We start from the raw sequence: 14,693 nt of genomic DNA, 5'->3' as shown, positions 1-14,693 counted from the left end.
TCGTTGAAAAATACGAACAACACTCTAAACTCAATCTTAAATTGAAAAAAAAAATTAGTGTACAGGAAAAGATCAAATATCTCAAACAAATTGAAATATTGAAACCACACCTTAACAACTATAAAACATGTATAGAAAACCAAAGGATGTAGTAAGATATTTAAAGCAGCAAGTAAAGGCCTAAATAACCTTCACTAGGCAGTGACCATGATGTTGTGTACCGAGGTTGTGTGATAACACAGACAGACGGCGACAAGGATTCATCAACCAAAAACTTTAGATCTTCGATTGCTTGTTTTAGAAATCCTCTCTAATTCTCTGCGTCTGTTCTCTGTGAATCTCACATGTTCTCTCCTCCATGCTTAAAGTAAATAGATTAGATTTTCTTTTTGATAGAGTCCGACAAACATGAAAACAAAATAATCGACTAATATAATCATATCAATAATCGAACAAGATAATAATCTTTATAATTAAATATAAAAAAGAGTAAAAGAAAGGCATAACATATAATCACAATTTAATCAAAAAAAGGAAATAATTAAAACGAATTTGTCATACTAGACAAGTCATATTTTCATTTCAATATCAATCTACCATAAAACCTATGCACAATTTATTATTATCCGCATGCTTGGGCTCACGTGTGTGGAATGATCCTCGATGGTGAATTGGTACCTTTTTTTTTTTTTTTTTTAACGTGTTTCATTTATTTAGTTTATTATTTGTAATTCTTAATCAGCACATTAATTACATGCGAATGAAATTTATACAAATTTCGCAGCTCAAACTGTGTTCTTCATTTTCTTAATTTAGTTTGAATGTGAGGGAATTGATTTGAAATAAAATTTTGTTTTTAAATTTTAATTAGGATAGTAAAAAAAGGTGGCAATATCATCAATCCAACTTTACCTATTTCATGTGACGAGGCAACTCTATCCGATTGACTTTATCATTTTTGTGTTGAATATAATAAAACAGACCGACCAAACAAACCTAACTCATTTTCACAGCTCTATTATTATTATTATCGCTATGCTGAAAAGAATGGTTCTTGTGAGGGGCATATAAGATGCTGGATGCAAATTTTACTACCCAAGAGTAGTGATCATACAAGCTAAACTGAAGGCTAATGAAAATCCAAAAAATGGCAATTTGGAAAAAGAGAATGAAACAAAATGAGTGGCGTCAATCATTCAAAACCACAAACACATGACCCCGCCTGTTTAATGTTTGATTACTTTAAATAAATAAATAAATAAAATTAGATACCATAAAAAAAATTTGAAAACAAAAACAACATTCCAAATCACAGCCCAACAGGGAACAGAGTAGTGTACCTCTCTCATTACACTTTTGTCCACTTTCCCGATTCTCAATACATAATGCAATCAGAAAATTCAGAGCTGCAAAGTAAGCAATGCCTCCCCTGCTCTGCACTCCTCTCTATCTATCCCACTTCCCCTATATTTTAATTTTGTCTATTCTTCTTCTATATCTATTATTACATTAAAATAATATTACATTGTGTTATATATATATTTGAATTTACAACAGTGCTGCGGCCTGTCTCACGCAACATGCTTCAAAAGTCTACCCTTTTCTGACCCACTTACCCCAATTTCACATGTCAAAAAGTTCATCCCAATTCCCCTAATCATTCAAATTTCATACATTTACACCCCACGCTCAATTATCACTATACCACCATTTCAACTAAAACATGCACACATCACCAGCAAGAGAAGTAAAGTTACATTTACCAATTACCATTACCGTGAGATTAGATTGTTCCAAAGCATTACAAACATACATTAGCAGAAATCCCAAAACCACCAGCACCCAAATAATAAAAAAAAAAACCACTTGAAAAGCTCTTTTCTTGATTGAATCATCTACATGACATGGCTGGTTTTTCGGACAACATATCGATAAGCTGCGACTTTTCGCTTCCTAGACGCGGTGTTGTCGACCGATATAACCATTTTCCCGGCTTCTTTCGTGGCGAATGAGTTGTGAATCGCCTCCTCACTGGCCGCAACTCGCCGCTGCTTCTCCACCGCGATGGTGTAGCTGCCTTCGGCGTTTGGTATGAATTCTGCGCTGTAATCCAGTTCCCAGCCTCCCACTACTATGTCCCAAGTTATCGTCGCACCGGCCTTGTAACAAACACCAGAACCAACTTACACAAGTCAATTCATGCAAAAATTCCAAAAACCGAAACATCTTGGAACAATTTCAAAATGAAATTTTTCTTGATTTCAACAGATTCCTACACCCTTTTAATAAAAGATTTAAACTTTTCAAAAAATCCAAGCAGTTAATTGAGATCGACTTAAAAGAAGGAAATGGTTTCATTTATTCATCTCAATGACATCTGATTAAGCATATTAAGAGGAAGTTGTACCTCAATGCCTTCAATTTGGATATTCACTTTCTCCCCTCCTTTAACTGTGAACTCGGAAGCCGGTTTGAGCGAACCACTCAGTGCATCGATAGGTCGACTCAGTCCACCATATCGAACCGGAACATCCTCCGGTCTAATAAATCTGATCAAGAAACAACAACATACAAGATAAGAATACAACTATAAATGTATACTTGCAGAGCAAATGACATAGGCTAAAAGAGCGACGCACTTAAAAAGTACTTGAAAAACCAATTCAAATGCAGAGAGGGGTGAGCACAAAACATACTTGTACAGGGTCTCGGCAACATTTCCTTCCTTTGATATCACGAACTTGCTCTTGGTTCGTTGAGTCAGAAATGGACTAAACATTGAATACAGCAGACTAAAGTACCATGGCACATTAATAAAGATCTGCGCCAACAAAATCCCACAAAAAACATAGCAAAAACCATGATATATATCAGGTGAAAAACTAGAACTTGGGAACAGAACAAGACGATTTGGTTCAATTCAACAAAAATGTGAACGTCTGGTAGCTAGTAAATGTGAACAAGATTTTACCTTTCTGGCAACCATTTCAGGGTAATTATCTTGGAAGAGCGAAAGAATGTGATTAGAAGCCACTCTAAGCTCTCTTTTCGGCATGTCTTTGAGATCAGTAACCTGAATGATAGAATTAATACCACCAGGCTTGAACTGCAAAAGCTTAATCCCTCTCTCAAGAACCTGAACTCTCCACCTCAAGAATTTCTTAAGCTTCTCATCATCTCCAAAAATCCTCTCGTACATTTCTTTATCCTTAAAAACCCCATAAGCATTGTAGCAAATGGGATGCCCTTCTTTGTCATATCCATGCATGTAAGCCACGACTCCTTCCAGCTCCTTGAACCCCAGATCCTCTTCCAAAACGACGTCGGCACCGAATTCCTTCCTCCAAGCCAAGCACTTGAGCAGCATGGTGAGAGATTCTTGAACTTTAAAATCCCTTGCACGGAGGAACTTCAAGAGGATAACATCCCCACGCTCGTCCCCATTGCCTAGCAGAGGGATACCCCACATAGAATCAGGCCCGTGGGAAGACATAAGCCTCTCTTTGAGCTCTTGGAGTGCTTTCTTCTCGGAGGTTTTGAGGTGGGATGTGAGGTAAGTGTCTTCTTTGAAAGAAGGAGTGCGGAGTGCTGCAGCCTCCATGAGTGAAGTGACGAAGCCTTTCTTGAAGGGCTTGGGGGAGGATCCTGGAGTACTGTGAATATCTTGAAGCTGTGGGGTTTGCTGGGCAGAGACTGAAACTGGAGATGTAGCCTCCATTTTCTTTGAGAGACAAATTGCAAGGAAAGACTTGCAAGAGTGCAGTAAAAGTCAGGGAGTGGGCTTCGAAGAAAATGGTGAAAGAGAAAAGTAGGAAGGTGATCCAATGTGGTGTGGGAAGCAGATATATATATATACAAATATTTTTGGGTCTTTGTTTGTATTAAACAAAATTCAATTATTACAATGGTTTGAAGTTTTGAATGTTAAAAGCGGCTTTAGGCAAGCAAGCAAGCAAGCTGAGCTGCAGAAACAAAGCTGGCCTCGGGGAATTGCTTCTTCATTGTTTTCATTTTTAATTTAGTACCAAATTGTTAAAAAAAAAACTTACTTCTGTATAACTTTTCCTTGTTTTATTTTTAAATTCTTCATTTAGATTTTAATCGTCAACGTGGCAAAAAGATTAAATACCAGCATTAAGAAAAAACTTTGATTTGTACATAAACGTGAACAAAACGATCAACCTCAAATTAACCACATTAAACTCTCACAAAAAAAAAAAAAAAATTGCCCACATTAAGCATAAGCATTTTCTTGATTTTATTTTGAAAAATCAATATTTCAAGCTTTTTGTGTGTGTGCGTGAGTTAAGAAAAAAAAAAACTCATGTGAGATGTCTCTCACGAGTTAAATTTGTGGGACACATCTTCTATACAATGAACTTGCGATAAACAAAGATATTACACTTCATGACAAAAGTATTCTTTTATTGTAATTATATGTAGGGTTAATACGTCTTACGAATATAAATCCATGAAATTTATTCATGAGATTGTCTCACAGACTCGCAACAAACCTACTTAAAAAATATATACTTGGAAAACACAATAAATTTCAAATCATTCATTCTAATTTCAAATCAAATACATACAATGGACTTGAGATATAGATTTGAAATCAAATCCACTCAAATCCTTCCATTCAAATGGAACCTTAAATATTAAATATTTGACAATATAATATTTACAAACAAAAAAACCATAAAAATGTTCTTTAATGACCACCTTGATAGTAAAAAAGATCCAGAATTTATACATTTTTTGTTGAAATTTGTATTTTATATGTTATTTAATCTATTAATTATCTCGATACAATTAAATTATATATATATATATATATAAATAGAAAACTAATTTTTTTCATGCTTAATTTCTTCAAAACTGTCTCAAGTTTTTAAAGCTTGATTTCACCGCTTCCTCGCACTTGAAGACATTGCAAATTGGTGGTAGGGATAAAGGTAAAAACTTTGGTTTCTGTTGGTCAAAATTGTATTCAAAACAAAGAAATAATGAAAAAAAGGTTTGTTTGCCTCATTCGGGAAAGCTTGGGAATGGTCGTGGGTAATTTGAGAGGTATTCACTTTTTCCTTTTTGAAAATACAAACACACAATAATAAAAGATTTGAAGATTTATGATATCTTGATTGATCGCAACATTTGCAATTAAGAGCGGGGAGAAGCGTGACAACAATAAATTGTAATTGTCAAAAGAATTTGATGGATTAATAATAAGAATAATAATATATTGTACATTGCTCGTGAATGATCGTGCTCCATCTCTTCATTCCTTGCACCACCACCACCGCAGCTACTCATGTGACATTTTTACTATTCCAAATATATTTTTATTAATTCCATTACAATTTAGCTATCAAATTCAATTCTTCTTTTAACTTGCTTCCCTTGATAAATCCGACGATGGTTTCATATCTCAAAATTAATACGTTTTATTTTTCAGTTCCATACCTAGAACCTTTGACCAATTTAGTTCCTATTTAGACATCCATAGTACTGTATTACTTCCTTTTCTATCGCCAGTCATTTCTTATTTTTTTTCACCATTAAATTAAATTAAAGTTTTTAAAATACCAAAAAGAATTGAAATATCACACATCGTAGGTACTGCATCTGCATGGTTGGTCATCGGCTTTACCTGTGGATGTTTCACTTTTGATGACATGCATAAAATTTAAGCAACTGTCCAAATTTAGTGCTGATTTTTTTTTTGGGGTCTATTTTTGCTCTTTAGCTTGCTTTAGTTTCAAGTCTGATCCATTCGTTCGTTATCAAAGTAATCAAAGTAATAAAAGGTAAATGAAACGAGGATTATGCGGGGTTCCAAACAAGTTAAATCGTATATCATTCAATCGACAAGAAATTTATTTAGTAAAAAAGAAAGGGAAAAGAGAACCACATCAGCAAACAACGATTTTACCTTCAGTAAAGTCGTGTTGGAGGTTAATTATCTTAATCATTTCTGGGGATTGATTATATTGGAACAAGGAAGGTAATCAGTGAAGCACATTTGGTACATAGTTTTCTAATAGCTTGCTGTTCTTGATTTGTGGAAAAGGTAATCATTAAAGGTAGTGATCACGTAAATTTCGAGCCCACAAGCATTGGGACCCGTGAAAAATATCAGGCTATACTTGTATCTTTCCTTCACCTTTTGACTTATAGTATTCATTTTCACTAACACTCCCACATTTAAAAAGTGCTAAAGATAAGATGATAATCTAACTTAAGTTTTATAAATTGAATGAACAGAACGCATTACCAGAGCAAAATAATGATCAAATTCAAGCGTGTAGGCACCTGGTTTCAATGGAATACACACATTTAAATGGAACAATATATGCTCCAAGATTAATCAAGGCCATTGCTGGTGTTTCATTATCCTGCAACATGAAAATACGTACAGATTATCAGGCTGCACATTCAAATGTTTTACAATGTCGAGTTTAAAAACCCAGATGTGGCATATGAATAACACTAACCTTAGCCATAACAAATCAAGGCGTATTGGAAAAGCTACATCAGCATGCCACTTCATATATACATGTTATGCTGTATAACAAACATGCAGATAGGTGAACCAAATAATTAACAGGATACTATCAGAACTTTTAGATTTACAGATGTAGACAGAACTGACCTAAGGATGAACGTTCAAAACGTATGCGATTCGATTCTAAAGCCACCAAGAAATTTTGATGTAACTTGTTCAAACATGGATGTAGAATCACCTAGAACTTCCTGGCAGTCCATCTCAAGGCTCGTTTCTGAAGTGATTACATGATTACCAGGCCAGTAACAAAGTAATTTGATAGTGTCGCGACCTTTCATCATAAATATTTTTCAGTCTTCAAGAGCCTTGTTCACGTAAAGATGTCAGAATGCAGATTCCATCAGTGCTGAACTTTTCCACCCAAGCAACATAGAACATAGTCCTTATTCATCGGGCTGAGGATAGATGAACTTCTTTTTCTTTGCAAAGTTGAATAAGCTCGTGTTTCGGTCCATTTTTATGCCTCAATCGCTGAACCTCAGACATGCACTCTATAGCGATAGAAATCTTTATTGAGAAGTATTTCACCTTGGGAGTCCTATAAAACGGTGCAACAAATGGAAATTTCCTCATTTCATTGCCACCTCCAAAATCATGAAAATTGAGGAAAATAAACTGCTTTGATTTCTCAGTAAGAGTCATTGTAAGCCACAATCTAGCTTCACAGGAAATATTGTACAGAGTGATTTCTAATGATACACCAACAGGTAGCCCAGCAACAAAGGGAATAGGATTTTCAAAACTATTGTCAAATATATTCACGTCAGCTTCCATGTATTTGATTTCTCCAGGTAACGCAATATGATTCGGAGAGAAAAGGGAAAGAGACTTCTGAAACAGATAGAATTTGTCAGCAGCAGCATCTTTGGAGTTGCCAATTTCATGCAATGCATTCTGAAGCTCAATGATAAAATCAGACAGCTCAATTGATCTTTCTCTATGAAGTCGTTCTACACGAGAAATTGCAGATCTTAGCTCAATCATACAAGCATTGAAACAGCAGGTCGCTCCTGCAGACAATCTCAGTGCATAAGTCGCAAGTGTTAGCTCCAGGATATGCAACTCTTTCTCTCTGCTCAGGCCTATGAATCTGCATAGCATTTCTTTAAGTCTCCTTTCAGTTTTCTGCAACAGAGCCTCCAAAATACCCATTCCACTAAACTGTAGATTTCCCAGAGACAAATAATATGCCCATGTCTTGCCATATAATTTTATAACACTTAGATAATTCATGGAAAAAGCCAAGATAGCAGCGGATTGATGGAAGTCATTGTTCAACCTTTTTAACTCGTACTTCCAATTCCTGGAACAGACCATTGATGCTACAATTACTTATGTAGAAAGGAAAACACAATCGTGCTACTGTGACTAATACAAATAAAAACCACAAAAAACAACAAAATAGCATAAACTTTTAGGTCCAGTTATTTTCCCCTATAACGGATTGGCGAATGACGCTTTGAGTTTCTGAGTTAACGTACACTTAAATATACAAAAAGTGAGAACCCCTTATGCCAAAATTATTATCAAAATTATTCAAAAGGGCTGACCAAGGGACGTGGAATCCAAGTCAAAATCTTATCTGATTTGAATTGAATTGAATTGCTTACTTCTCTTGTTCATGCTGTGTTTTAGCTTCATATTTTTCTTTCAGGAAAATTAGTGGATCAATTTCCTATAGTAGCTCCAAGGTTGTAAATTATAAGCTGTATATATGTCCGTCCAGATTTTCTCAATAAAGAACAGAACAAATTTTCCAAACTTTTATTTTCTGTTTTCAATACCATAACAAGAATTATGGTTCAATACCTTTAATTATGAAACTGAGACAGAGAAGTGTAAGTGGTAAAAAGTAAGGTTTACTACTAGAAAACTCAAAAGATATTTCAGAAAGAATGTATAGAACCTCAGTGTTCGAATTACTTCATCCATGTATCCTAGCCGTATCATTGGCCACAAATCTTTGACCTGTTGAAATATAACTTGGGTGTAGCTAGTCGCTGCATCAACTGAATTCAACTGGTGTTGGAACGGAGTTGTGATTTTCTTCAATCCAATCAAGTTCTCAGAACATCCATCAAAGATCCAGTCACTCATTTTCCCCAATGAAATGTTACTATTCTTTGGCTGAGAATCTAGTAATTCTCCCTTGAAAAACTCAGAAGCAGACACAGCAGTGAATTTGCTGCAACGAGACAAATAATTCAAAAGGGTATTCTGGTCTAACAGATCAATGAGAATACTGGATATTCTGCCCAACATAGTGACAGCATAAGAAAAAACTTGTGGAGGAATACAGCAGATCTCTCGGTCAAATGATACTGGAGCTGAAATGGCCAATACTAGCAATGCAGCAGTCCTTGTGTTCTGAAAACCCAATTTTCCATCAACAGAAGGCTCCAACTGGGGCATTTGTCGACATATCATGCAAAAAAATTGTCGTAAGAGATTTGATACAGTATCGATAATAAAGATCTATAAGCATGTTTCCACTAAAACTTACCTCTTGAACGATCTCCTGGAAGATGCTAGCAATGTATTTTCCATGCGTTCGGCCAATTTTATATAGGACAGAGAATACATCAGCCTCATCCTGTCATATTAGAATTTCATCGAATTATCACACTTGCTACAGCAAGATTCCAGCATATATCTACAATATTTGAAAACAAACGGTAACAGAAGATTCTCCATGGTGGATTGAATCTTACATGTATAATTACTATCAAGGCGAAGAATGAAGTTTAGAAAGAACAAACCAGTGGATAGAGCTCTAAGTTCTTCATAAGGGCATCAATGCACAATTTAAACATCTTCAACTTTGGTAACTTAATCGATTGGATGGTCTTCCTGGAAGCAGATCTAATCATAGGGCTGCCATCCATTAAACTGCCAAAGAACTACAGTAAACTAATAAATCAAATGTAAAACTAAAATAGGAATATTGCTCATGGAAAGAAGACCAAAATATGACAAATAGCCCAGAACATTTTGTATCCATAAATCAGGACAAAAATGCATGTCAAAGAAGAAAAATGATACACTCTTTCCAAATTTGAAATTATGTATTTGAAGATTGGCCAAGCCTTTACCATGTGCAAGTGAGATTCCTCCACCTTTAGTAGGCCACACAAAGAAATATGATGCAGTGTCTCTAAAGCTTGTAGACGTACAGCCAATGAATCATCGTTCAATATGTCCATCAACACATGAACAGCTTCGCCAGTAAATTCAGATGAAAAGGCCATCAGCATTTGCAATGCACAACAGGCAGATCGTCTGACCTTAATAAAATAAAGCAGCTAATAATTACAATTCTGGGAATTGTATTCTTAATGAATCCAGTACGACACAGAATGGTAATGAACTAAGAGAGACGTGATATTATATCAGAAGAGTGGATACTCGGTACTCCAATTGTAAAGGCAAAAACAGCAGCATTTAAATGAAATGGTAAAAGTATTTGAGATGTTACTTCATGAAATTCATCCTGCAGCCCATGAATAAAAGTAAATGCAGCTGCAGATGCTGGTATTCTGAGCAGTTTAACAGTATATTGGCCAGGATAATTCTTTTCTTTAGTAGATTCCAAAGCCTTTTTAGATAAGCTCTGCATCAAAAGATCCTCAGAAACCATTTGAATCTTCCCAAGAGCATCAAAAGCAGAAACTCGTATATTCATGTCCATGTCTCTTGCCATTAAACAAAGCTGCCATAGTAATATATGACATGGTAATAAGAATTATGGATATTGACAAACAAGGAGCATGCATACATGTGCACGTGTTAGATATTATAAATGCATGGTTTAAAAGAGTAAAGATTAAGTATAAAAAAAAAATTTCCAACCAAGACACTTGGTCGAAGCTAAAGATTTAATCTGAATTCAATAAATTTAATTCATTTATAACACAAAAATTCTTGTATAGACAATTTTAATCTGATTGCTTTAATCCATAACCATCCCCGCCAGGAATGCGTTAAATTTGATATTAGATTGTTCAGCAGCTATCTGAATCTCTTCGAAGTATCATAAAACTCTGTGCTCCCAACTTGACATTCCCGCTCTTTCCCAACAATCATTGTGATTTGCATGCGAAATGTACAATGTGATTATATTTATGCATTCTGATAACTTAGCAGACTCCATTTTTAAACTACAGTAGATGAAGAAACAAAGCACCTGTACAAATACGCCATCAGAACAGTCCCTTTTACATTTTTCTTGGTTCAATGCCACGAGCAACTTCCCCCACTCACAGACCTGAACCACATATATAAAAAACAATCAGCCATCCACTTCAAGCAACTTTCACAAAAATGGATATCAATATAAATAGAAAGTTACATGATTGTACAAATAAATAAAGCGCCAGGTATAAGCAACCAAATCAGTATATATAAGATAAATTAGCACATGTCAAAAAGAAACAATTTGCATGTCTTTTGAAAATCTAGAAATAAAACAAATTGACAAACAGATGAAATGAAAAGTATCAATTGCTATTCATAGGCCATTACAGCCAAATGAACATGGAACAACACAGAAATTTGTAACACAGATCTTTGGTGCCCCAATTTTTTCATCTTTGCTAATGCAAACAAGGACCCCTTTACCCCTCTAACAATGTTACATCATGATTATCAACCCATAATTCACCAGGTCTTTGATAATATTCTTAACAGCCAAGGTTCATCAAGCAACAAAAGTTGTGCGGTTAAGTTCATCAAATAACAAAAGATGAGCTAATAGATGAAGTCAATTCGAATATGTAATGTTAACATGTCAATACTATCGTCAGACTTGTGAAAAAAAAATGCATTTACATGAATGAAAATACAAAGTTAGCCTAGCAACTTCAGTGATTCAGGCAAATAATGCTACTTTCATGTCTTCTAACATCAAAAGCATCCAGGAATAAAGAAAAACAATTCCCCTCTTCATAGGAGACTCATACCCGCTTGGTAGGGATGAAAGGGCTGACGATGAGAACAAGATACAGTGGAGACCACCATGAACATAGACAGAACGGTACAAAGTGTAAATCATCACTAGCAGCTCAGGCGCTCAACTAAGTTGAAACAAAATGCATCAACCACGGATATTATATGTCGCACCGATTCCCAAAGTAAGATAGTAGTGAAGTATGGTTTTCAACAGAATGGAGTGGGTTCGTGAGTTTTTCAAGCAAGCTCAATAAAATTCGAGTTGAGCTCTGTCGAGGGACAACTTATGCTGTTGCAACTGCAAGATACTAAAGCATCACAGTCAAACCGCCGCAATTATCATGAAATAATTTCATGTTTTTCTTAGTTTTTGCAATTTGGGGCTGAAAAATATAGCCAAAAGGTTTTTATTTATAATTTTAGTGGTAACTACAGGAAGTTGTTTCAGTTTTTTTTTAAAACACTAAAATCTAAATCAAATAAAAGGACAGATGTTTAAACAGCATACCATAATTTGGGATATAATTTTCAAACATTAAAAAATACGCTTTGAATCAGCTTGATTTGACATCAAACTGAGCTCAAGTTCAAACACTAGTTTGAGCCAAAAACCAATCCAAAAATTTTCAATTTCGAGCTTCAGATGGAGGTTAAACTTGAATAGGAACTTTTTGCATATATAAGGCCTGATTCTATTCAGTTGGTCCCTGAAGCAATGCCCAGAGTTACAACAAGCAGCTGCATAATTCTATGAGAATCTAAAACAGAACTTGAAAGCCGTCGAAGGAAAATCCAACCCAGAAAAAAACTTCTAATCTTGAAATAGTAATAAAACACTACATATCATACAACCACCCACATCTCATAAGAAGAAATCATACCGCACGAACAGCTGAACATCTAACTGATTTCTCGGCATCAAACAGAAGCTCGGTGGCCCGAAAATAGCAACACTCAGTCAAACTCTTATCATGAACAGCAATACGTTTACTCAACATAACCAGACCATCCAACGCAGCCTCCCTAACACAAGGATACGGATCCTTAGTAATCCCAAGGAGCACAGTTAGCAACACCGACGGTCTCACACGAAACGCGCCCACATTTTGAGCGACCCACCTCCTTGTTTTCACACACGGCCAAAAACAGAGAGATAGAAACAGAGACTCGTCACAAAATGGGTCCGTCCCGATTGTGTTAGAATGGTCAGCGTCGAGGAGAAGGGAGAGCGCGTGGGGGAGATAGGGAATGGGCACGGATGGGAGAAAGATGAAGTCTTTGACGGCGGATATTATGGTGGAGCTCAACTGAGGGCTTCGGCGGGAAATGGCGGCCAGGAGGGGGAATATTTTGTTGGGGCGATCGAAATTTGGAAGGTTTGGAATGAGGGTTTCGACAAGGGACGAAAGTGTGGGATGGGAGGTGAAGGGATTGGTTATGAGAGAGAGGGCGACGCTTGCATAATTAGGGTTTTCAGTGGCTGTGCTCCCAAGCTCGGAGAGGAGGCGCTGCTCCATCGCCGTTCACCGGCAAATCGCCGCTTCGAGTGGAGGTATAACTGTAAATGGGAAAATAAAGGATATGGACATGGGTTTTTAATTCACCTCTAATAGAAAAGAATATATTGTCCTGATTTACACTGTGTTTGGATCACGGAAATTGGACGGGATTTGGTGGGATTTGGAATTGAAAATACCGTTTTACTGTTTGGCAACTTGGGATTTCAAAATGGGATTGGTATTTGGTGGGATTTGATGGGATTTCAAGTAGTTATGTGAAATCTTGACAAAATTAAAAATTTAACAGGATTTCACGGATTTGAGTTTATAAAGCAATAAAATTATTTTTAATAATAAATTCATATACTTTACTTATATTTTAAGATTTTTTTTATAATTTTTTATAAAATATCATTTATCCAAAATTTATAATATCAAATTCCAAAATATATTTTAACTTTTTGCCAAATACAAAATGGAATTTCAATTCCATGGATTTTAAAATCCAAATACAATTCCAAATCCAAATCCAATTCCAAATTTCATTTTTTAGACATCCAAACACACTTAAGTATTTTATCACTCCTCCTTTCTTCTTTTTTTCACGTCTCTGTGTTTTCTCTCTCCTCTTTTCTTCTTTTTTTCAAAAGTCTCCTCCTTTCTTCTTTTTTTCAAGTCTCTACGTTGTTTTTTTTTTCTATCTTATTTCTCTCTTTCCTTCCTCATTTTCCCTCCTCTTCTTCTTTTTTTTTTTTTTTGTTAAAATCACAACTTGGGCTCGGTCGACCGCCTTCCCTGCCCAAGCGATCGATCGCCTGGGGAAAGCGGTCGACCAAGGCTTGGGCTTGGTCGACCGCTTTGACAGCTTGGTCGACCGCTTGAGTCGACCAAGCCGGGCAGGAGGAGAGAGGAGAGCCAAGTTCGAATCCTGGAGAGGAGAAAGGGAAGTGAGGGAAGAGGGAAAATAAAAGTTGGACATAAATTTTTTTTTTTCAAAAAAAAAAAAGACCAAACTACCCTTAATTGAAACCCTTTGACTGAATTAAAAAGTCAAGAGTCCCTTTTATTGAATTGAAAATAAGACCAGACCTATATATTTAAATGGCCCAACTGTAAATTAGGGTTTTCAAAAAAAAAATTTCTTGAACTTCAATATTTAATCATAAAAAAAAGAGTTATTTGCACCAAACACCCCTGTGAAATATTGAAAATGCACACTTCTCCCCTGTGAAATTTTAATAGGCATCTTCAACCCTGGCCTTTTAAAAAATTAGCACACTCGCCCCTTCAGATGAGTGATTGTTGCGCACGCGCCCCTCATGCGATTGGGCAAAGATTTTGATATTTTTTTTGCACCAAATACCCCTGTAAAATATTAAAAATGCATATTTGACCTCTGTGAAAATAATTTTTAAATCTATTCAACCTATAATACACATTTTTTTATTAAAATCTAATTATATAATATTTAGCAAACACTTTTCGATTTATTAATTTTATTTTTAATTTTAAATTTATTATGATTGTATAATTATTTTCTAAAAAATATTATTATTTTATCTTGTTATCATTATTTTATTAAATTTTCTTCTTGTTTCCAACTTTTCAATTAAAAATGCATTCATAAACGAGATTTAATACCTAAAAGTACATGCATATTAAATCAAAATCATAATTTCATG

General features: G+C 35.4%; 2 protein-coding genes across 2 annotated transcripts; both read right to left on the bottom strand.

Moving 5' to 3' along the window:
* Nucleotides 1-1,850: 1,850 nt before the first annotated feature.
* LOC140886400 (patellin-6-like) lies at nucleotides 1,851-4,804 on the bottom strand. Its single transcript, XM_073292960.1, has 4 exons — nucleotides 2,972-4,804; nucleotides 2,697-2,821; nucleotides 2,408-2,549; nucleotides 1,851-2,159 (listed from the first exon to the last, which is right to left on the bottom strand). The coding sequence occupies exons 1-4, from the start codon at nucleotides 3,716-3,718 to the stop codon at nucleotides 1,896-1,898; spliced, it is 1,278 nt and encodes a 425-aa protein (XP_073149061.1). The 5' UTR covers nucleotides 3,719-4,804; the 3' UTR covers nucleotides 1,851-1,895.
* A 1,422-nt stretch (nucleotides 4,805-6,226) lies between these two features.
* Nucleotides 6,227-13,084, bottom strand: LOC140886399 (protein SIEL). The gene is made up of 10 exons (XM_073292959.1): nucleotides 12,394-13,084; nucleotides 10,749-10,829; nucleotides 10,041-10,274; nucleotides 9,658-9,849; nucleotides 9,325-9,465; nucleotides 9,069-9,158; nucleotides 8,472-8,968; nucleotides 6,653-7,868; nucleotides 6,495-6,564; nucleotides 6,227-6,395 (listed from the first exon to the last, which is right to left on the bottom strand). Exons 1-8 carry the CDS (start codon nucleotides 13,027-13,029, stop codon nucleotides 6,953-6,955), a joined length of 2,787 nt encoding a protein of 928 aa, XP_073149060.1. The 5' UTR covers nucleotides 13,030-13,084; the 3' UTR covers nucleotides 6,227-6,395; nucleotides 6,495-6,564; nucleotides 6,653-6,952.
* Between the last annotated feature and the right edge of the window lie 1,609 nt (nucleotides 13,085-14,693).

Source organism: Henckelia pumila, chromosome 3 (assembly GCF_033568475.1).
Source record: "Henckelia pumila isolate YLH828 chromosome 3, ASM3356847v2, whole genome shotgun sequence".
NCBI lineage: Eukaryota > Viridiplantae > Streptophyta > Magnoliopsida > Lamiales > Gesneriaceae > Henckelia > Henckelia pumila.
This window is presented reverse-complemented; position numbering and strand designations above follow the sequence as displayed.